This window comes from Sparus aurata, chromosome 22, assembly GCF_900880675.1.
Source record: "Sparus aurata chromosome 22, fSpaAur1.1, whole genome shotgun sequence".
Classification (NCBI taxonomy): Eukaryota; Metazoa; Chordata; class Actinopteri; order Spariformes; family Sparidae; genus Sparus; species Sparus aurata.
The window spans coordinates 5,498,908-5,521,304 of record NC_044208.1 but is presented as its reverse complement, the minus strand read 5'-3'; the positions used below and the strand labels follow the sequence as shown (position 1 = coordinate 5,521,304).

The window sequence follows — 22,397 nt, the reverse complement described above, 5'->3', positions numbered from 1 at the left end:
ACAGGTCTGTGTAAGCAGGCCTACCAAACAACCACTGTCACCATTATTTGAGTAAAGCTGGCACAAAAGCCTTTCCAGCAGGTTGGAATGTTTCATTTTAGTTATTGTCAACACAAACAGCTATTCATGGTTTGACATTTATTACAAAGTTAAAAAGATTTACACAAATATCAGTGCAACATTCAACACTAAAATGCCACTCCTTTTTTCAAGAGGAAGGAATTTGTGTTGGTGTCTGGTGCATGATAAATGACGGCTAATTACTGCAACATCACGTAGCTACAGCGTCTGCTAAATGCCCTAAACGTAAATGTACATATAGAACACACAAAAACTACAATTGAAATATAAGGAAATACTATAACAAATACTATAGCACGTATGTATGTTTTAAACTCACAAAGCTACTTGGTTTAGTGCAAATCTCTTCATTATGGGATGTGGAAAAGTTCACAGTATAGAGAATATATGTCATAGGATGATGGTCTAATATGTCAGCTGATGTAATGTATAGAGACAGACGTCCACTTATACTTACACTATAAAGTATTCAGTTACTTTTTTGTTTATTTCATTTGAAATTTATATGCTGTGTTATTAGTATCATACAGTATAGCTGCAACAATGGATTTTGGTTTTCTTCATTTTATGGCTGCTTTTATAATCTTTGCTTTGTTTTTTTATTGCAGTATTTCAAGGTGAAGGTGTACTGATGTAAAGAATGAAATAACTGGGCAAATGGACTACATTAATCAAAAAAATAACTACCATAAGAGATAACATTGAGAATGATGTGGTGCAAGAGCTATCAGAGTGTGTAATGCTGTATTCTTTTTTTTTTTTTTTTTTTTACGACATGCCAGCATGGCCACATGATTGGTTTTAATTTTCTATTTAATTTAATCATAGTTTTGTGTCTTAAGAACTCAACCTCATGTCATGGTTGCCATCAGAGGAAAGGAGTTTGCTTAGCTGCCGTCATGCAACTTTCAGCCAGGCTATACCGGCCAGTCATCCATGAAGGGTGAGGATCTGTTTCTGGTGACAGATGTGAATGATCTTCTTGATATTTCTTTGGCCGCCTACCAAGTCCTGGCCGATGACCCTTAGCCTTTCACCACTCAATGATTACAATAATTTTTAAAATATTGTAGATTGAATTAGCCCAAAAAAAAACGTCCTGGTTTTTCATCAGCAACATTGTGGAATAATGAATAAAACCAGAGACAGAGTTTGAAAACAAAGAAAACATGCCAGCTTTATTTATCAATGAAGATTTCCCTAAAGAGAATCAAACAAACTATGAACTGTTCCAAGCGGTCTGTATAACCATCTTAAAGGGGCGGGACTTTGTGTCTCCATCAGCTGTTAAATTTGGAATATTGGCAGGAGGCTGGAGCTGATCCTAGCTGACTCTGCACAGGAGGCCGGGTACCACAGGGCTAACAGACAAACCATTCACACATACAGGCAATTTAGTTTGCATTGTTTTAAAGTGGTTGCAGAATGTATTAGCACAGATCTCAAAACCACAACCACATGCATGACTGAAAACATCAGACCGAGCTCAAGTGGAAATTTGGTTGACACTTAAATTAAGTGCGTTTTACTCATTGCTCTTATACTAGACGCATGGCCCATACAGTCTGTCTTAAGCATAAGGAAACAATAAGTCATACTGTATAATGATAACATGGCGGCGGGTGTAGATGTGTAGAATCCTGTTGTGTTGGTTACTCAGTGACATGGATAGTGCCCTTTTCAAAAATATACATCCATCAACTTCAGTATTTATTCAGCAGGAGCAGGACAAGATGTGCACAGCGCAGACAGTGAACTCATGGAGACATTATGTGATAGTGCACCATCATTACTGAGAACATCCCATGAAGATAACAGGCATCCAGAGCAGGTAAGGTATACACACAGTGAAATTGTGTCTGTGTTGCACCATTCAGCTCAGTAACTTCTATAAGCTGTGGCTGCTGTGGCCAAAATCCACTGCCTTATTAGGCATAAGAGGAAGCAGAAATTCATGACCTCAGGGATGATTCTCAGGCCAAACCATACATCAGGCGAAGAATGAAACTGCTGTGCTCAAGGGAAAAAATTGAAAACGTACCTAACTGTGGTTTCTTCTGCATCCACATACAAAGTGACAGTTACATATGATTTCAGATTCTGTTCGTCTTTGAAACTTCTTGGTCCCAGTCAGTGTCAAGAACATCATTACTTAACTCATCAGAGCCAAACAGAGGCAGTCCTGAGAACGCTCGCTTAGAACCACTAACACAACTTGGAGGGCCCAGCTCAAAGCACTTTCTCTTCTTCAGATTGACAGCGCTTTGGTGGTCAACAGGTCGATCATCCACCACTGTAGCACTGTTAAAACATGTGGAAGGAGTAGGCTCGGTCTGCTTTTCTTGGCACTTGGACATTGTTTTTGTTGGTGATTCTGCCCCCGTTTGTTTCTGTCCATGTGGTAGCTCTGTGTTCATTACTACAGTCCCGATCTTCTTTCCTAAGGCACTGTGTTTGGAGAAATGTTGAGTTTTCTTGCAGAAAGCATCATCTACTTTAAGTGAACTTTTTTCCTCTCCAAGAGGAAGATTTTTTCCTACTTTCGTTTGAGTGGTGGTGGGATCAGTTGAGCCGGTGAATGAGAACCTTGAGAGTTGAGCCAGGGTTGAGAATGCCACTGTGGACTTGGTGGGCCCCGATTTGGACGATGCTTGATCACCGATTGGTTTAAAAGGTGGGATGCAAGTAAAGCTATTCCCTTTAGTCTCATCACCAGTGTCCACTCTGGCTCTTTGTTGTTGATGCAGATGATCTGCATCGACTCCCTCCTTCATGCTAACTGCGGGTTTTCTTCGTGCTGATTTGTCCTTTCCAGAGGAAAAAACATCTTCATCCAACTCTTCTGATATCATACAAACACTGGCTTCAGATCTACTGTTTACCATGCCACTGACACAGCTCGCCTGTTGTCCCCTTCTTCCACTTTTTGAAAGAATTTGGTCCTGATTCTGCCTTTTATTCTTCTCCGTGTCTGTATGATGGCTGGCTGACTCAACATGACTAACTGGCTCCAGTCTACTTCCTCTGCTTTCTTTGTTGGTGCTTAAATCTCTGCCATGTTGGTTACATTCAGTTTGGAACCCCGTGCTGATCTCTGAGCTGGCATTAAAGGTGTGGTTGTGGACTGAAGGTCTCATCCTTTTTGGTTTGAATATGAAGCCTGACAACTTTGCTCGCAAATCTTTAGTCTGGGCACCCTCATCGTCCTTCGCAAATCCACTTTCTTTACTGGAGGACAGCTTATCCTGAGCAGGGATATTTGAGGGGCTGTTCTTACCTGGTGACGCTGAAGTCATTTCCAAAACATCAATCAAATTTTTACTTGCACCATCTCCAGAAACACCGCTCGCCCCTCCTCCGTCTCCCTCTTTCTCACGGTGCTGGTGCTTTAGCTCCAGCTCCCTGAGCCTTCTGTCTCTCAGATTTTTAGCAACTTTCTCAAACACATACCCCGATGACACTGGATGTTTATCATCTTTCTGACACTCCTCTTTGGTTTTAAAGCCTTTTTCTTCAATGTTTTGATTTATCTCATGTTTTTGGTTGTCTTCATCTGAAGCAGAGAGAATTGATGTTGTTTCAAATCTTTTTGGATCAGAGTTTAAAGTTGAGTCAGTGTTACTCAGAATGCCATTCTCAGTTTGACAGTTTGGCCGTTTGCTTCCTGTAGACTCTGACCAGCTGGTGTTTGGTTCACTATTTATGTTTTGCTGAGTTGATGTTACTATGGGTGAGGTCATACCATCTAGCAACGGTGATGGAGTTATTGAGTGGAACCAGTCCAAGCCATCACCCTTGGAGTTACTGATATTGTCCTGGCGGTGTGTTCTGTTGATAGAGTCAGTGTTTCTGAGTTGATGTTGGTAAGTAGCAGCAGGTGGGGAGTCCTCTGAGGTGTTGCTCTTTAGCCTAGTGAACAAAGAAAATGCAGATGAAGTCCTGTGTTATGACTTTTAAAACTTAACAACCCTGAACTATTTATAGTTAAGCGCAAGGGAACTCTACATTGTCATCCAAAAACAACTTTAACACATCAAATATGATGCTCCTGTACACAGAAGCCAGGTGCATAAAGGACTGTTTTTCCCAGTTTGCTGTGGAAGTATTAAGACAAAAAAAAAAAAAAACAAAGTTAAACAAATCAACAGTGGCCATATCCATCCTAGCAAAAGAACATGTCAACTAGTGCAACAGTATGAGTGTTTTGTTCTTATACATTATCCATAATAATGCCTCACTCCACGCTCTTCTGTCAGTGACCTGAAGTCATGGTTTAGTAAGTACTTCGGTACAGGTCGAGTTCAATGGGAAAAGATAGTTGAAGATTAAATAAACTGCCTTTAAAAAAAGATTAAAAAAACAAGCCAAAAAATATTTAAAAATTAAAAAGAAATTGTATATAGAACTTTGTGCGAAGCCATGGTGATGTTTTACACCTTGGGTATTCAGGAAGCTTGTTCCACAGGTGGAGAAACTAAAAGCTACTCCACCTTGCTTGGCAGTGCACTCTCACATAGGTCATATTTTTTATGCAGGGCTGATAAGAATAAATAAAAATGTTATGTTCATGCAAATTACTCAGGTCTTTGGCCTAATCTGCTTTCTACTAGATCTACAGGCTCAAAACAGAAGTTTGTGGCCTCAGTCCTGTGATTGATACTGATTCTGCTGACATAGCATGTTAGCATGTCGATGTGTTTCCACACTGTACTGAACACCGACAATCTGTACTTGACCAATCAAGCCCCCAGTACGAGCAGGCTAAAAATGCTTTTGTTGGAAAACAGCTTTTAGGCACATTACCGCCACTTATCAGAACAGTTCAAATCTTGCTGTTGGTACGTTTTCTCCATATGACATTCAGACGTTTCACTGTATGACTGTCATATCACTCCACAAATGGAAAAGCCTGTCAGTTACTAACCTGCCCAGTCTGTCCATCTCCTTCTGAAGAAGCAGTGGCAGGTTCAGTCCTTCCAGCAGTACCTGACACTGAGTTTGATATTGCTCACCAGGGTCAGCAGGGAATGAGGTGAATAATGCATTCACATTTCCAAGCAGAGCACCACCCTAAAAGAGAAGAACATCGTAAGCCTTTTTCTCAAGTGAACATGATATATTTCTAGGGAATCTGGTTTGTCTAGAGTTGCCCTTTCACGTATGTGGCACACAACAGGAGATGATCTGTATCAACTACTGGGAATGCTGCATTTGATCTAGTCAAGGAAGGGTACATCATGGGTAGGGCTGTAACGATACACCAAACTCACGATTCGGTTTCTATCACGATTTTTGACCCACGGTTCGATACAAACCTAGATTTTTTTTAGATTAAAATTAAACATTTTATTTTTGTAACATTTCAATAACTTCTGTATGAAACTCGTCTGATAGTATCAGAGGCGCAGTACTGGGAAACTGAACCAGTGTGAATGGATGAGCCAGCTGCGCATATGGAGGGCGTGTCTAACAGTCTGATGACTGCACAGGTCTCTCACTCAACTCAATAAACAGAGATGTCCCACAAAGCAATGTTACAGATCCAAACAAAAGTAACGTAGTAACTGTAACTGTCTTTGGCAACTTATATGAGGAAAAAGATACCACAGATATAGTGGAGAAGTGTCAGTTCTCCCGCCTGTCATAACGACTCCTCGCGACATTTCTGCCCGAAAAACAGCGTCTGTCACCGGCAAAAAACTCACCGAGTGTTTGTGATGAAAAAAAATCTCCGCGACCGTCAGCCCTCCTGACCGAGACTTCAGGGAACTTTCGGAAAATAGCCTCCGTCCTGCGAGATTGACTGGGTTATTGACACGCGTCACGCCTCTTTAGGAGCCGCAGCTCTGGCTTTCTGTGTGAATTCACGGCGGTACGGCGGAGATGCTGCGCTCTGTGTGAATCACCATCGACGGAGAATTGGTCAACCGCGGCTGCGGCTTTTATGCGTCTTCTCCTGGTTCGTCTTCACTCCGGCGGTGCTTCGCTCTGAGTGAACGACCATTGGCGGAGAACTGGTGAACCACCTGTGGTGTTAATGCGTCGTCTCTGTGTGAAATGGGCAACTTATTGTTACTCATAGGGCTGATCTGGACAGGAACTTGTGTCGCGATTCTGCCTTCTCACACCGCGAGACAGGTTCGTGCATCCGAGTGACGGGATTTTGGCTTTGATACGTGTGTCGTTACAGCTCTAATCATGGGTAAAGCATGCAGGAGGAGGTGGACTCATCTTTAATGATTACTGTTTATGAATTGAAATCAATACTACATTTATGATTAGGCTTGACTAAACTACAGAGGGCTGTGAGGTTTTGGGTGGAGGTATATGCTCTACTAAGTGCCATTCTAGTTATATTTATGTTTTATTTGTCTTTATAAATCTATTTGACACTGCCTGGGCTTGCAGCTTTCAAAATAAGGCTACAATTGTTATCACGGCATAAAAATACGGCTAAAATCCACATTTATTCAATTTAATGCAATTCATACATCTAAAATTTCAGTCAGGTAAGTCGTACAGTGAAATTATAAGCCTGTTAATTTATGCATTCACAGTCTGCCATTTTATTTTCAGCTGTTGACTGTGTTGCTTGTTGCATGGATTATGTCTTTAACGTTCAATATCATAGATGTGATGCTTCAGCAGATCAAATAAGATGTGGTGTTGTCCCTCTTGGATGGAAACGATTTTAAGAAACATTTGTTCATGTTCAACTTTATCCACTACTGTTGTTAAATTTTGATGGTGTTTTGGCCGTTGACGTTGTGCATCCTGCAGGAAAACACTGAAACACTGACTCTGTCTCAAACAATTTGACACCAAAATAATAGCAAATGATGATTCAGGGAATTTGACAACATTACTGTGCGTGTTTTAGGAAAACTGTCTCAAAATTGTTTAAAATATATTTTAAGGTGTGTTTTTCCTTACCTGCATGGAGCACTCCATGACAGAGACGGCCATGACAGCATCCTCTATGGTCACAGTCTCTCTGTACATAAGTCTGGCATGGGCTAGAAAATTGAAAGAATTCTGTGTGAGGTTTACAATTCTACTAGTTTCAGCTTCACTTAATTAGATTTATTTGTATTTTTGTATTGAAAATACAAAAAGTCGAAAAAAAACTGTGTTTGCTATTACATTTAATGTGATAAAGTTATTTGATTAAATCAGTCTGCACAAAAACTGCCACTTGGAAGAAGACAGCATAAAGCATAAAGTCAAAATAACACAGGAATGGTTTCCTAACAGCAGGGTTTATATCATTTAGTGGTCCAATCATAGTCTATGTGTGGAATATGTGGCTGGACTGAATTTCAGAATCAGTATTCTTTTATTATGCCACAAACGGGGAAGTTTGTGACTGTTCACTCACCATCCCCATGGATCCCGAGGGTGGTCAAGTAGTTTTGTAAGAGGGGGAAATAATTACGTCGTCTCAGTACAAGAAATATAAGTTTCAGAGAAACCGATGGAACTACAAAAGTTTGGCTTGCCCTGTGTCAAGCCTCCGAGCTACAACAAAGCACTCAGTTCTTAATCAGGTGAAAATCGGTTGCATCGAAGCAAGTCAAGGCATGTGTATTTATGGATTACATGGAGGATGATGCACAGGGCGGGGAGGGTGATACGATCCCCAGGGACCCCGACTATGCTTTGGCCCCTGATCCGCAAATTTTCACCCTAGCTTTTGATGAAAACATGTCTCTTAGAGAGCAGAGCCACCAGCTGAGGCGAAAAGAGGGGCTTACTATGAAGTAGCAGTTCAGCATTGAGCGTACAGTTCAGCATTGTTGCGTTTATTCATGCAATGTTGATTGTAAAGAATTGAGGTAGATCATTCATTTTATATATAAACAGTACGTGTTACACTGGAGGGTGTGATTTACCATCATTAGTGGCACAACAGTGATACAGTAATATTAACATTGCCAAAATTCCATCCTCACCTTCAGACAGTCTGCTCAGACTTTCCAACATGCGAATGGTGGTGCGGGCATTGTTGCGGCCATCACTCTGTCTCTGCAGCTGGTAGTAACGTGTCAGGATGCTGTTGGCCTCCTCAGACACCTGCGGCTGCAACCCTTTGATCACACTAATGTACGCTTTCATTTTCTCCATGGACCACAGGCTGGGAGAGTCACCAGACAGTCCTGAGAGCAAACAAGAGCACTGACATTTTACCACTTTCATCATAAAAGGTCTTCAGGTAAGGGGTGTATGATCAGACAGAATTCATATCGATTGATAAATTCACATTTAGCCTCTCATTTCCAAATTCAAAAGGACATCTTCTACCTCTGTCCTCCAGGATGAAAGAGGAGATGATGCGGTCCCACTCTGCATTTCTGGTGTCCATCAGAATTAGAACAAGGTCAAAGCGACTCAGCAAAGGGCTGGCCAGGGCTACGTTCACAGACAGTGGCTCATTAGGATTGTACTGTCCTTTAGGGTTGGTGGCTGCCAGGATGGTAGTCCGAGTGTTCAGCTTACACACAATACTGAAGGGAGGAGAGAGAAGGTAGATTTAGACAAGGAAGTTCATGTTATCATGCTTACCAACAAAAATACGGTGTGTACATTAAGTTTATGTACAGGTCTATTCTAAAAATAGATTTGGGCAGTACTTAGTTTGTACTCAGTGTGCCTGATGTGTAAAGCACATACACCCACTGATTATCATTCACCACACTAATATACAGTCGCAGTCAAAAGTTTACATGCACTCATAAGAAAATGTCAATCATGGCAGAGTTCAGTCCCAATGATTTCTACAGCTCTCATGTTTCTGTGATGAACGACAGAAACTTTCATGATGTTTGATTCAGTAATTAATTTATTATACGCCCTCTGAAAATGTGACCAAATCTGCTGGATCAAAAATATACATACAGTAACTTCAACAATCAATTTTGGTGATGATGTGAAGTTGTGTGAATCAAATGTTCTTTGTAGCATTCTGATTGATAACAGCTGGTGAATTTTTTGGGCCCATCTTAAAATATTTTTTGGCCGTTATTGACAGGAAACAGGATGAGAGAGAGGGGGAATGACACGCAGCAAGGGACCGAGGCCGGGACTCGATCCCGGGGTGGCTGCAGCGAGGACAAAGCCTCTGTACATAGGACGCCTGCTCTACCAACTGAGCTAAACAGCACCCCTTCTAGGTCAATATTAATAGGGCTTGTTTGATACACCCATTTGACAAACACAAACACTACAAGGGGAAAGTCTATAGAGCTCAGCATTAATCTGAAAGACACATCACTGATTTGAACAAGTCAGGAAAATAACATGATGCCATTTCAAAGCAGTTACAGGTCCCAAGATCAACTGTGCAAGCAAATGTTTGTAAGTATAAAGTGCATGGCAAAGTTGTGTCACTGCCAGGATCAGGAAGCAAACAAACTACCTGTCACCTGTTGCTGAGAGAGATCTCGTCAGGATGTCAAGAGTCAACAAGCAAAAGCAAGTCTGCAATAAATCAAATGACAGTCAAATCATGGCAGCCAATCAAATGAATGACTGCCATGACATACATTTTCTTTATAAGTGGATGGAAATGTTTGACAGTGACTGTATATTATTATTCTCCTGTAGGTTTTTGGTGCATTGCTATTATTGCTGTTATTCCCATTATTCCCTACTATAATGTTCCCACATACACGAAAAACTCATTTGGTGCCTTGTTGCTTTGCCATACCCTTCGCTGATTTTGATTTGCCAGTATTAGCTTTTTACAGATATGTAGGTATCAACATTTATGTTGTCCAATAGAAAAAACTGCTTGCTGTTCATGTTTTGTAAAAAAAAAAATAACGATGCTTGGGGTAATTTATGATATGTGGTGAAGTTAAACGATTTAGTGCAACAATATAATTTAGTCTAATCTATTTTTAACCTAGCAAATATTCTTCCTCCATTACAAACACATCTTTGCCACACGTATTTGATCTCATTTAAAGTTTTTGTCTGTAACAATTTTTTTTTTTTTTATATTTGCTAAAATTGTCATTATGATCTGACAGTACAACAAATTACAGGATGAACGAACTGATGGCAACTGCTGCCTGTGTTATAAAAACTCCATGACAGAATAATCTGGATAGAGCATGGTGGTGTTTCTTTGCCTGGACTAGAATTCTATGAGTGTGTGGATATGTAAGAATGACTGACCCAGCTTTGGCCACACTAATCGACTGTTGCTCCATAGCTTCATGGATGCTGATGCGGTCATGCTCCTTGATGCTATTAAATTCATCAATACAGCACAAACCACCGTCTGACAGGACAAGGGCTCCTGCCTCCAGATGCCAATCCCCTCCATCTTTCACCGCTGCTACTGTTAGTCCTTCAACAAATCACATGTTCACAAATTCATGTTATCCAGTAATACACAAAAATGACTGTATATGTTTATATGTAACATGTAAAATTATTTTTCTAAGGACATCTAGGTCCTGATGACAAATTCCTGAGAAATGGCTAGTAGGAGCCACTTTAAACAAGCTAATTTAACCTGTGAGCTGACAGTGAACAGGGCCTACCTGCACTTGTTGATCCAATCCCAGCTGTGAGAACAGAGCGAGGCATGATTTTAGCTGCATACTTCAGGAACTGAGACTTCCCTGTGCCAGGGTCACCAACCAGCAACATATGACAGTCACCTAGAGAGGACACCATGGTTTCACTAAACTCCAGAGGGAAACCAGTTTTTCCAATGACAAAAACAAATATACAGCAAATCTTTGGCACATGGTCACAGGATTTCATTTGTTTTTAACTTTGTCAATTTCAAGTGAGTTGGTCATAACTAATGTGTGGCTGCCAGAGGACACCAGAGAAGCTAGTCCCAAATCCAAAGTATTTTGGGTTAGGTTTCTGTCTGCATCTATTTGTTAACCTAAATGTACTGAAACTGATTGAGAGAACAGTGCACAGATGTTAAAACAACAGAGGGCAGCAGGGCTGTTAAATCTGCATTCAAGTACATGTCACTGCAGGGACCAAGCGACGTGGTGATAGCTTATCTTCACTTCAGGTACGACTACGTTGTTTTCAGCAAGTTGCAGTGTGGGCATCCGGGTATGCCTGTTACCACTCATAGTTAACCCTATGAGAAATCCGATCCAGTCCGATTTTAGACTAAGGTGTATACATACATCTTAAAAATCCAATCATAGTCGGACTAACCCAGTAATTCAGTTTTCTTGAGTGTCATGTAAACGCACTAACCCTAACCCGAAAATAAATAATTCTATCCATCCAACCTATGTCATGATGGTATGTTGTTTGATAAAAGATGTAAACTCTCTGGCTTGGAGGCATTTATTTATTTTTGCCCTTCTTAAATGATTTAAAAATGGTAAAAAACAATAAGATTTAATTACCCTCTTTTCAGATGCTTAATTTAGACACATAGGAGACACAAGATTTACCTCTTATCTTGATCCCAGAAGAATCTTTTCTCTGCACTCCCACCAGCCAACACCATAGCCACTGCCAGTTTAATCAGATACATGCCAAATACCTGTGGACACAAGCTCAATAAGATCTGGTTCCTACCTATGACGAGAGGAGAGAGAAAAATGGTTTAAAAAAGACATGCATATAAAAAAAAGAAATAAAAAAATATAGTAGAGGTTTCATTCGCAAATGATTACATACCAGCTATGGGATCGTGTTTGTAGCTACTCCAGAAGTCCTCAAATTCTTTCTGAGCATCCTTAAGGGCTAGAGAAGCAGCAGCCTGCTGGTTGTTCACTTCAATGTTGTTAGCTTTGAGGACCAGCTCCACATCACAGCAAGTGTCACCATAAAAAGGCTTCCAGCGCTGGCACATGACTCCATAGACAGTGACATCATCTCCTAGGAGTACCCCATACAGTTCAAAATGACTGAAAGCTGCAACACGAGTATGACTTTGTACACTACCAACAACACATGAAAATAAATTGGACTGGTTAGACGTCACACAAAAAATAGCCTCAAATCAAAACTAAAGGGTTTGTGTCACTTACAGGCACAGAGGAGCAGCATTAGGTAGAGATGCTCCAGTGAACTAGTAGAGCTGCATGTCAAAGGTATGGCAGCAGGTATTCACAAAGTTAAAGACATCAAAATTCTCTAAACTGAAGTAAAAAAAATAAATATTTTTTCCGTTATGCCAAGCATGCCCCATTTTACACACTGCAAATAACATTACTAGTCATTTGTAATGGTAGCCATGAGCTAATGCAGTATTGCAAACTTTGGATACTTGGCTCGAGTGAGAATTTGATGCCACCAAATGTATACGCATACACACTTAAAAGGTCCCAAATGCCAAATTGAGCACTAGTAGTGATTGCAGTTCGGCATCAGCATGTTAGACCAAAACAAACCAGCAGGTCAGCCACAAATCTCTTCACCCTTTGTCGCACAATGTGACTACCATCTCTACCTCTCAGCCCTTCTCAGCAGCAGCAGGTGTTGCAAAGCACAGACGAAGCTCTCCCTCGAGTTTATGCTGGACTTTTTTTTTTATGACCAATTTGGCTGTTTAAAAATTAAAAAAAACACAACCAGCATATATACATTCTAAATAGTCATAAATAGTGTAGATTTGAACATCATTAAATCACATAACCCACTAACCCTATGATCCAATGAGGCAGAACATTTTGTCGATTCCTTCCACCTTTTCATGCCCTCATGGTGTTCGTGGTGCACCTGTGGTCACTGCTTTAGGTCGGCCTTAACTGACCGTTAGTGGTGAGCACACATGAACGAGCACACAACTGCTGCCTGCAGTGAACTCAGTATCAATACATCCAGGGGGGGGCGCAACATATCATAACCCTGATAATGCTCCACTGTGAACATCAAAAATGTGTAAAAAAAAAAACTTGCCAACTGCGCACTGTGTGCATATTTCAATCTGTTCTAAATATTTGTCATCAGTCTCCTTGATTACTGATAATTGGTATTTGTACTATCATATTAGTCAACCCATAGTTCTTACCAGATTTACAACCGTCGACGAGGTCATCCTCCAAAACCACCACCATAGAACGAGGAATACTGCCCACTGAAAGTCTCTGTACCTGTGGAAGGGACGGCAAGGTTTATACCAGAAGTGGAATCCATATTTTAGACAACTTGCATTTTATGTTTTTTATATGTAGAAATAAACAATACCATAAGAGAGATCCATTGGTTCAGTAGTTAAAAAATGCCTTACCTGCTCTTGTATCTTGATTTCCTGGTAGTCTTTGCACGCAGCAGGCTCAGATCCTTCAGACAGACAGCTGAATTTGTATGAGTTACAGCCATCAGGATTAGGACAGGCCACCAGTTGGGCAAAGGTGTAGAACTGATCAAAATCCGCCTGTACCGTGAAAACATGACGACACTTTGTGCACATGTAATCCCGCTCATATTCCAGAACCTGCGGGGGTGCAGAAGGTAATGAATCAGAGTAACGCTCAAAATGAAACATTTTGAAAAATGAAAATGACAATGGAACACATGTACAAATGTGTACTCAGTACACATCTCTAGTTGTCCAAACACTGAAATACAGCAGGCACTGAATTTCAATTTCAAGTTTGAAGTAGGGTTGGGGGATTGGAGGAATATGGTTGGTTTGTTGTGATAAGAAAGCAGTCGAGGAGGAGCAGAACTGAATGAAGAAAGGCTAGCAGACCGCCTGGGGAGCAGGGCTCTGTGCACAAGTTACCAGGGCAAGTCGACGAGCAGTGCAGCTCCACCACTAACGCTGAAGAGTTGGGAGTAAATTTAACCTATACGTGAGTTCAAGAACTGGTAGAAAAATGCATTCAAAAAATTCACACAGCATTCACATAGGCTCATGATGATGTAAACAGCAAATACTGAGCGACTCTCGGTGTGAGCGTACTGTACTCAGCAGGATGTTGTACTCCCCACCCACTGCACGTGCTGGTGCACACCTGTGCGAATATACCATCAAACGACAGGCTGACGGTGAGCGGTTGGAACATTTTAAAATCCAACATAGTATGAAGTGACCCATTTGAAAGAGAGAAAGACTAGTATGAGGAAAAGAAAAGACCAATAAAGAGAACAAAAAAAGTCTGTTGGAAAAAAAAAAAAAGATGGTCATACATATTGCCCTTTAGTGCTGTGCTGGAAAAAAAAGTGTTACAATTGTGGCGATGTTAAAAAACTGTCACATAATGACTGCTTTCCATATCAAGTTTGATCAACTACACAATGATGTAACATCCGATTTCTGCAAATTGTTGAAAAGTGAACATGAGCTATGCTGTTACCTTAGTTACACTGGTACGTATGACAGTACCAGTGACAGACAAAAAGTGCCCTACATCTCGGGACCTCGGAATGGTGTCTCTGGTCAGCTCTGGACACACTGGAAGACCTAGGCACACATATCAGAGTCAATAAAAATCTAAAAGTACATTAAATTAACACATTTGTTTAACAGGATAAATCCAATTCTGGGTGGATAATATTGTTCTAACAGACACCGTGCGCTGTTTTCCCAACAACAAACCCAGGGTCAAGGTCTTTCTGACTGAGAAGAAGAGGGCCTTCAGAGACTGGGACAGGGAGGCAGACAGCTACAGGAGAAAGCCAGAAGAAATAAATCCAGAACACACCAGCCCCCCCACCCCCTTTTGACAAGAATACAGCTGCCGGCATGGTCTGGTCCTCAAAGCAATATTTGAGTGTGACATGAGGATATTGCTTTAAGAACCAGAGACTGGGTGTATTGCTCAGTACCCAAGGTAAGATAAGGTGTCATTTGTGATTGATTGATCTTTTCTGGAAAGCTGCAGGCAGCTAGAGCACAGACCAACTAATCAACCCTTTTTGAACTGCGAGCTCTGACCATAATATGACCATCATTCCCAGTTAGATGTCTCACCTGTAATGCGGGCATGAAGAGTGTGTCTCATTCTGTCCTTGTTTGTTCTCTGTCCTCCACAGTTCTTGGGAGAGGCATTATTTAAAATCTCTGTGGCTTTTCTGTGCAGCACTTTATCAAATATAGTCAGGACATCGTTGGGATAGGCGTTGAAATAGTCCCCAACCTAACAAAGACAGTAGAGATATCATGTAATTATATACAAAACAATACTACTCACATGTAAACTGTTTTAATTTACCTGGGAATATTTTTTAGATTCCTTGGTAACATGTAGTGGGAGGACATGTAACAGTATTGAGTATTTATTCTTTATTTTCATTAATTCTTTTTATGTTAGTGTATGTTAATCTTACTATAAAGCAAGGATTCTTTCTGTGCATCAGTATGCTTTTCTGCATGTCTTTATGTATCTCAAGAACTGTTCGTCCCATCTACTTCAAACATAGTATTTTGTTATTTTCCTGTTGTTAATGTGGCTGATCTGTGAATGTCTGTCTCATCACTGCATGACTTTTTTTCCCAACACAGCTGTCGCCCTCATCCAGGCGCCGTCTAACAATATACAAATACTAAGTAGAATAGTGATGAGGTGCCATCTCTTTGACTGGTACTAGGCTATTTTCATTAAGACAGCTTTTGTCATAGCACATAAGCCTACGTCTCACTGTAGACCAACAGACTGATTAAAGTAAGAGAGGCAGCCCTACTCCATCAGTGTTGCAGGAGAATTGGGAATAAAGTCATGGGGAGCTACGCAAGGGAGCGTGAGAGGGGAAAGAGGCAAACTGGCGTAGCTTTGTGGAAGAAAGGGGTTATGTAGCCTAGTTTCACACTATGTTAAACTATATCTTGTTTGAAAATGTGTTAGTATACAATATCTGAAAAAGTGTATACACTGCCCCGCCCTGCATTACTTTAACAGTGACTGAACATCAATTTGATTATTTTACATGTCATCACATCTATCTATAAATACGAGTAACCTCTGTCTGTCTGTCTGTCTGTCTGTCTGTGTGTGTGTGTGTGTGTATGTGTGTGTGTGTGTGTGTGTGTGTGTTCCTCAAATATCTCTGCGGATCAGGATCAGACTGACCTGAGAGTTTCAACATGGCTGCTGCTTGGTTCAAGGGTGTGATATTTCGCATTTGTTTGGACTGCAATGATACCGTTAATAAATTATTTCATAAATGCTTTACAAATTCCACGAGCATTGTCCACCAGAGCCACTACAGTCACGTGTGCACCAGAGCCAATCACTGCACACCGTGGCCACGCGCGCACCAGAGCCCATCACTGCAGAGCCCACCGCGACCCCCCACCTTAAGAAACAAGCAGATTTATACCTGCAGCGGCGCAAGCTGGACCGGGATTTTGCCGGCGGTTCGGTCCCGTTCTGTTCTGTGCATCTAAACTGACTGTTGTGGATTAATGAGATTAAACGAGTCCAGACCGAGTCTGTTCGGGTCTGAGGAGATCCAGAGACGCGCGGACAACAAAGTGGAATCGGAATCTGTAGATGTTACGCTAGCTACACGGCCCACCTCCCAAGGCAACGGACCGGACGCTTCGGCACGTCCAAAACCTGACCTAGGGTAAATAATGTCCGCCACGCTTTTTCGCGAACATCGCCGTCACGTTTGCTTTGTGTCTGGTGCAGGAAGAAACGGTAAAAAAAGGCGTTTGTCACGAAAGTGTCCAAGCAGCAAGTTTGGCTGCTGAGGAACAGGAAGTTGTGGGAGGGACCTAGGTGGATGATTGACATGCAACGACGGTCGGTGTGTGTGAGAGTTGAGAGATTTGTGACATTTAGCATGTTTGGAGTGTGTAGTTAGTGTGTTATGTAGTGTTTGGTGTAGTGTGTTTAGTGAGTAGTGGAGTCGTTTTTTTTGTTTAATGAGAAGATGCTGAATGTGGAGCAGGCAGTGCAGCTCTTCATTCAGCTGGAAGGAGCTCAGGCAGACCTGAGCATTGCCTGCATTTAAATGTAAATAGTTACATATAACTTTGTAAATCTTTTAAATGTATGCACACATTTAGATAAACAACAATTTATATTGGCATTATAAGTAAAAAAAAATAAAAAAAAATGGATTGTGAAACATATTTGTGGTTTTCACAGTAAAAAAATCTAACTTTTTCTACTCGGATTTCATGTTTTTTTTTGTGATTTCAGGTCCATTGTGTTAATACAGTATGTCAAAATTAAAAAAATAACTGTACAGTCACACATGTGAGGTTGTGCTGAAAATAATGACACCAAGTAAATAGCTTTTAAGATGAAATATAATGGCAAAATCAAAAATAGTCAAAAACAGCCAATTACACCCTGGAATATCAGATTTCACAACAAACCTAAATATCCCTGACGTCCCACCTTCAAACACAGCCTCATTTGGCCATCCATGAAAAAGCTCCTTAACCTCCCACTTTTTTATAGGAATACACTTTTCTTACGGGCACTGCACTAGTATCATATAATGTGATGTATACGGACAGGATACAGTTCCGTTTTTATATTCTAATTTTAACCAAATCACCCAGCTTTAGTGAAACAAATCTAAATCTCAAGTAAACTATCTCCCTTTTATTTATATTAAATACAGTAGATTGAGTTATGAAGTGTTAACATTACCTCCATATTGGCTTCAAACAATGTCATGGCATTAACCACAACAGGGCGATGAGTCTCCTCATCAGTATCTGCGATAAGCTGGAGAATGTCCCCATGATGATGCTCCGTCAGATAGGTTTCAAACACTCGGCCAATCAAGGCTTCCAGTTCTGGGCTTATCACCATTGTGAAATGATATGATCTGAACACTAGAAGAAGAAAAAATGACAAATGGTCAGGGTATGACATTTAGTGTATAATTAAAATGTAATTTTAATAAGAGCTAAACAACTATGTGTCTTTATTTTCAATCAGTGACTAATCACATCCAAGATTAGAACATTACAATTGACCATTGCATAAAAGTGAAAGGTTAGATCTCATAACAACTGTGATATTCCAAACACAACAAAGTTTCTGTCAATGCAAGGTTAGCCTAAGTCATTTTTATGTAGATTGGAAACCGGGGCTTTTATTAGGAATAAGGCAGTCTTTGATTAATGGGTTTTGATTAATAATGCTGGGGCTCCATCCAACAAAGTTTATTTAATCAACTACTGTACTGGTTATTTTTTCAATTAATCTAACTATTATTTTTCAATAACTTGATTAATATAACAAATTTACCCAAAATAACATTTTCAAACTTATTATTTATATTTCAATATTGTATTTAATCATTTTCAATCATCAGCAAACAAATACAGTAATGCACTGCAGGGCATTATTCCCCAACGAAAAATTGTCCAGCGTTAACCAGTATTCTGTGTAATCCTAATATATATCACGTTTGGGTGAGGACAAAATGTAAACAGGACTAGCTGACTCAACTTTTAGAGAAATGCAGCCTGACGTCATGTTGCGGTGGCCAATCACATAAACTGGTGTTCAGAAGGGCATCTTAGTTTAGCATGGATAAATACTACAGAGGGAACACAACACAAATTTATGTGTGTAGAGTTAAGTTTCAGTTTCACTTTCGGTTATTTTCAATCTGTCTATGAGGGAAAACGATCACTATCAGGACCAGCATGCCAGTAGCATAACAACAGAGCGGCTTCATCCATCTGCAAACTAATCAGAGGGGGTTCCCAACATGTCACACACATGGACCATGGAGTGACTCTCACACCACTGCAGCAACCTGCAGCGCTTCGCCGCACCACTGGATCCAATGTGAATCCAGCCCCCCCTGGGATGCCTCAACTTCAAGTGCTCAAGCATGGCAGTAGTACTGCTTACATTTACACACAAATAATCTCTGTGCAGCCTTCTACTTTGCAGAGGTAGTTCCGGTCAAGCCAACTGCGTTAAATCTTAAATACTTCTTTTAGTCTTCTCTCGCTGGTTTTAACCAACTACACAAAAACACACCGTCATCAACTATATCGGAGTATATAACATCATGCTGTTCACTGATGGGTGCGCTGCTTGAGTGATTGATATTGTTAAATAAATGTGTGGGACACACTGAAGTAAATTGCTGATGCCAGAGCTGATGCATGCTGCATTATGCATATGTGTGTGATGAAGTTGGTGGGGCTGCAGGGCAGATGGTCTGTGTGTACTGTGAAATTACATTGTTGACCGGAAAAAAAGTGGAATTCGGATCTCACCTTCTTGGGCAGCTCCCATGGCGCCCAAGTAGAGCCTGTGTATGGGAAATGCTGCTTCAGCAGGACAATGTGCCCTGACACGCCACAAAAACTGCTCATGAATGGCTTAAGGAAAACAACAAACAGCCCGACTTGGTTATTGGATCCCCAAATTCCCCAGATCCCAATTTGATTTAATTGTTTCACTGGTGTTTCATTGTGTCCCGAGATTTAGTGGGCTCTTTTCTGTTACATTAGATAAATGTGTCACATTTGACATGAAATTCATTTTGGCATCGATTACGTTTTTCAAGGAGGAAAGATTTAAAGAATGGTATCTCCAGTTGTAGTGAGTACTTCTCATATATTTTACAGTTATTGCCAAAATATGGTTGTGAAATTGAAGAAATGCCATTCAATCACACTTTTGGCAAACCTGATTTAATCAAATATTCATCTCCTGCTTTATTATACAATCATTATTCACCTGTGACTCGCTGAAGAGCTAGAGAATTTTTTTTTTTTTTATAAAAACCTTTTATAGTGCCAAAATAGTAAGATAACACCAGTGATCATAAGACGGTACATTTGGACTTTAAATAAATGTACATGAAAGATTTTTAAAAAGCTATCAAGATATAATGTGTGTGTTCATAGAGTCGACGAGTTATGGAATAATGTGGTCTAGTTTAAATGTTAGAAACAGAAGTTGTATTCATGCAGACATGTTTCTGTAGAATGACCGTACACAGCCCTGACACGGCTTCTTGAAAAAGTGTTCGACATCAGCATTGATCTAGGGCTCCTGGGGATAACTGAGCTGCGGAGTGGAGGGAACTCTCTGAAGCCATACACACTCTTTGAAAATTGTGTAACGTTAGCTACCTGTCACACTGCTCCCATACACACACAGCCGAGTATTACATACCTTTCTCACAGAGACAGGCGTACTGTTTCGAAGGACGCATCCATTTCGCCCGTTAGTGTTGGAACGGCTCGTGCAGCGGGCAGAGGACGGTGTGTGTCTGTCCTGGTACCGTCAATTCTGACTGAGAGGACGAGTTTCCCTCTGGATCGGCGAACTGAGTTCTCGCGGGCTTCAGTCGTACGTACCGTGACGTGTTCACCGTCATGCGACTGCGTGAGAGTGCGACGCTGAAAATGCACTTTTTACCAGTACCTCTACAGTCGGAATATTTCTGTATTATGATGTGGCTTAGCAACTTGTAACTTTATGATAAAGTCATTGTTTTACACACGCATAATAAGTTCCTTCTTTTGTTCTTTCTTCTTTTTTCCGCTTTTTTCTCTCTCTCTCTCTCTTGTTTTTTTCCCCTTCTTCTGGGGTTTGAATAGCGTTTTGCAAACCAGTTTATATCTGCTTTACCGCCACCTACTGGACTGGAGTGTGGACCGGTCCATTCTGCCTCCATTAGCAGAATGTAATGCTGTCTCTCCATCCAGTGCTGAAATGCAGTGGCGGTTCAAGACCAGTTTTAATAGGGGGGCCAGGTCTATCAGAACATGACTGTCAGTTTAATACAGTTTGAACATAGCCCAGAAGGTGCTCGCCTGCTCGGGTTTCATTTAAACATTTATGTCTGCCTATACTCAGTCGAGTAACCATTTCATTCTTTGGGCTCCTGCTTCGTATACCACCAACATCTTTTTTGAATCATGTAAAGATGTCTTCCTGTGTCACATAATTCACAGAATTCATGTCAGATTTAGCACATTCACACTTTTACACACTACTCTGCCTAATGTGACTTATATCCACACAATATAAAACCATCGAAAACACAACAATAGTTGTGGCACATCCTACAGTTTAATTTGCAGGATATGACCAAAACCTCCTCTTACCTCTTCATCCTTCAGCTAATTGTCTGCACTGACAAGGACCTTAGTGCAGGGTCACATACTAGATTAATGTAGAAGTGTCAAGGTACTTAGGTTACAGGGGGCAAAATTGGGGGCAAAGGGCTATTGCATCAGTAATGAAAGAAGATGTATTAAAGGAGGGACGAGAAAAGACAAGATGAGAAAGGAAGAAGACACAGGAAGAAATGAGGAGAAACAAGAAAAGTAGTAAAGAGGCAAGACAGGAAGACACAATCAAAGGAGAAAAAGGGGCCGAAAACAAGACAAAACAAAATAAATGCTAAAAGAACAGATGGAATATTAAAGATTACAAGAAATGAAAAAAATGGACCTGTGGATTATCTCATTTTAAAGGTAAATATCAACTAATTTAATAATATTGTCAGAACATATTTAGTGTGCATCTGTCAGTCATTTAAATACGTAATCTCATTTAATCATCAAAGTATACCTGCCAAATAAAATGACTGAACTTTTTTGCAGAAAGATGAATTCAAACTTAATATATAAACTTAATCTATATGTAATAACCTGAGATGGACACAAAATCCCCGCAAAATAAGTTTATATGGTTTATGTTGTACCTAACGGTGGACTTTGTAGTGGCTTTTATGTATGGGAAAATCAAAAGGGTCTGTGTTTTTATTCTAAAGTACTAATGGTAACCACACATTTCCAAACTGGTTAAATGAAATGAATTTGTGAGGGTGGGATAAATTCTGCCACCAAGGAAAGAAAGAAAGAAAGAAAGAAAGAAAGAAAGAAAGAAAGAAAGAAAGAAAAGAAAGCCTTATCATCAATAATGGGTTTTGATGCAGTTGATGGTTGTGGTCTGGTAGAGAGAAAATATTCCCACGTGAAAGGTCTGTAAATTATTCTGAGTAACTGGGTCATGATTTCTGGAGAGAGACATCACTGTTTTCAAATGCTCTTTTATGGGCTTTGAGCAACCACAAGCTCAAGAGTACCATCTAGTTCCAAATTGTTTAGTGAGCAGCAGACATTTTTATGGCTGATATCCGGAAAAACTCTTACACCAAAGAGCTACTTACACCAAAACAACTACAGAGAAATATGATTGACACAGAAAAGCCAAAAACGTGTGTTGTTGTTGTTGTACTCTTGGCCTTCACATCTGGAGTGGTAGATGTGGAGTGGCGGAGACACACACGTTTCAGAGGGATGTTTTTTCCGCAGCGAACAGGTCTTTCCTCTGTTCAAAATGCCACCTGTCAATCTGTCATCTCTGATTGTTTTTGTTGTGTTCTGTGAAAACTCCTGATAGAGTGACTCAGATATGGGGAATGGA

General features: G+C 40.5%; 1 protein-coding gene across 1 annotated transcript; it reads right to left on the bottom strand.

Annotated features, from left to right (window-relative positions):
- Positions 1-1,232: 1,232 nt before the first annotated feature.
- On the bottom strand, positions 1,233-20,446 carry mcm9 (minichromosome maintenance 9 homologous recombination repair factor). Its single transcript, XM_030404648.1, is given in 16 exon segments — positions 1,233-3,990; positions 5,006-5,151; positions 7,015-7,097; positions 8,034-8,237; positions 8,383-8,585; positions 10,261-10,435; positions 10,632-10,751; positions 11,523-11,562; positions 11,564-11,649; positions 11,752-11,952; positions 13,088-13,169; positions 13,307-13,513; positions 14,379-14,485; positions 14,996-15,161; positions 17,631-17,818; positions 20,133-20,446. Coding segments are annotated over 16 exon segments (3,864 nt in total). The 5' UTR covers positions 20,173-20,446; the 3' UTR covers positions 1,233-2,174.
- Positions 20,447-22,397: the final 1,951 nt, after the last annotated feature.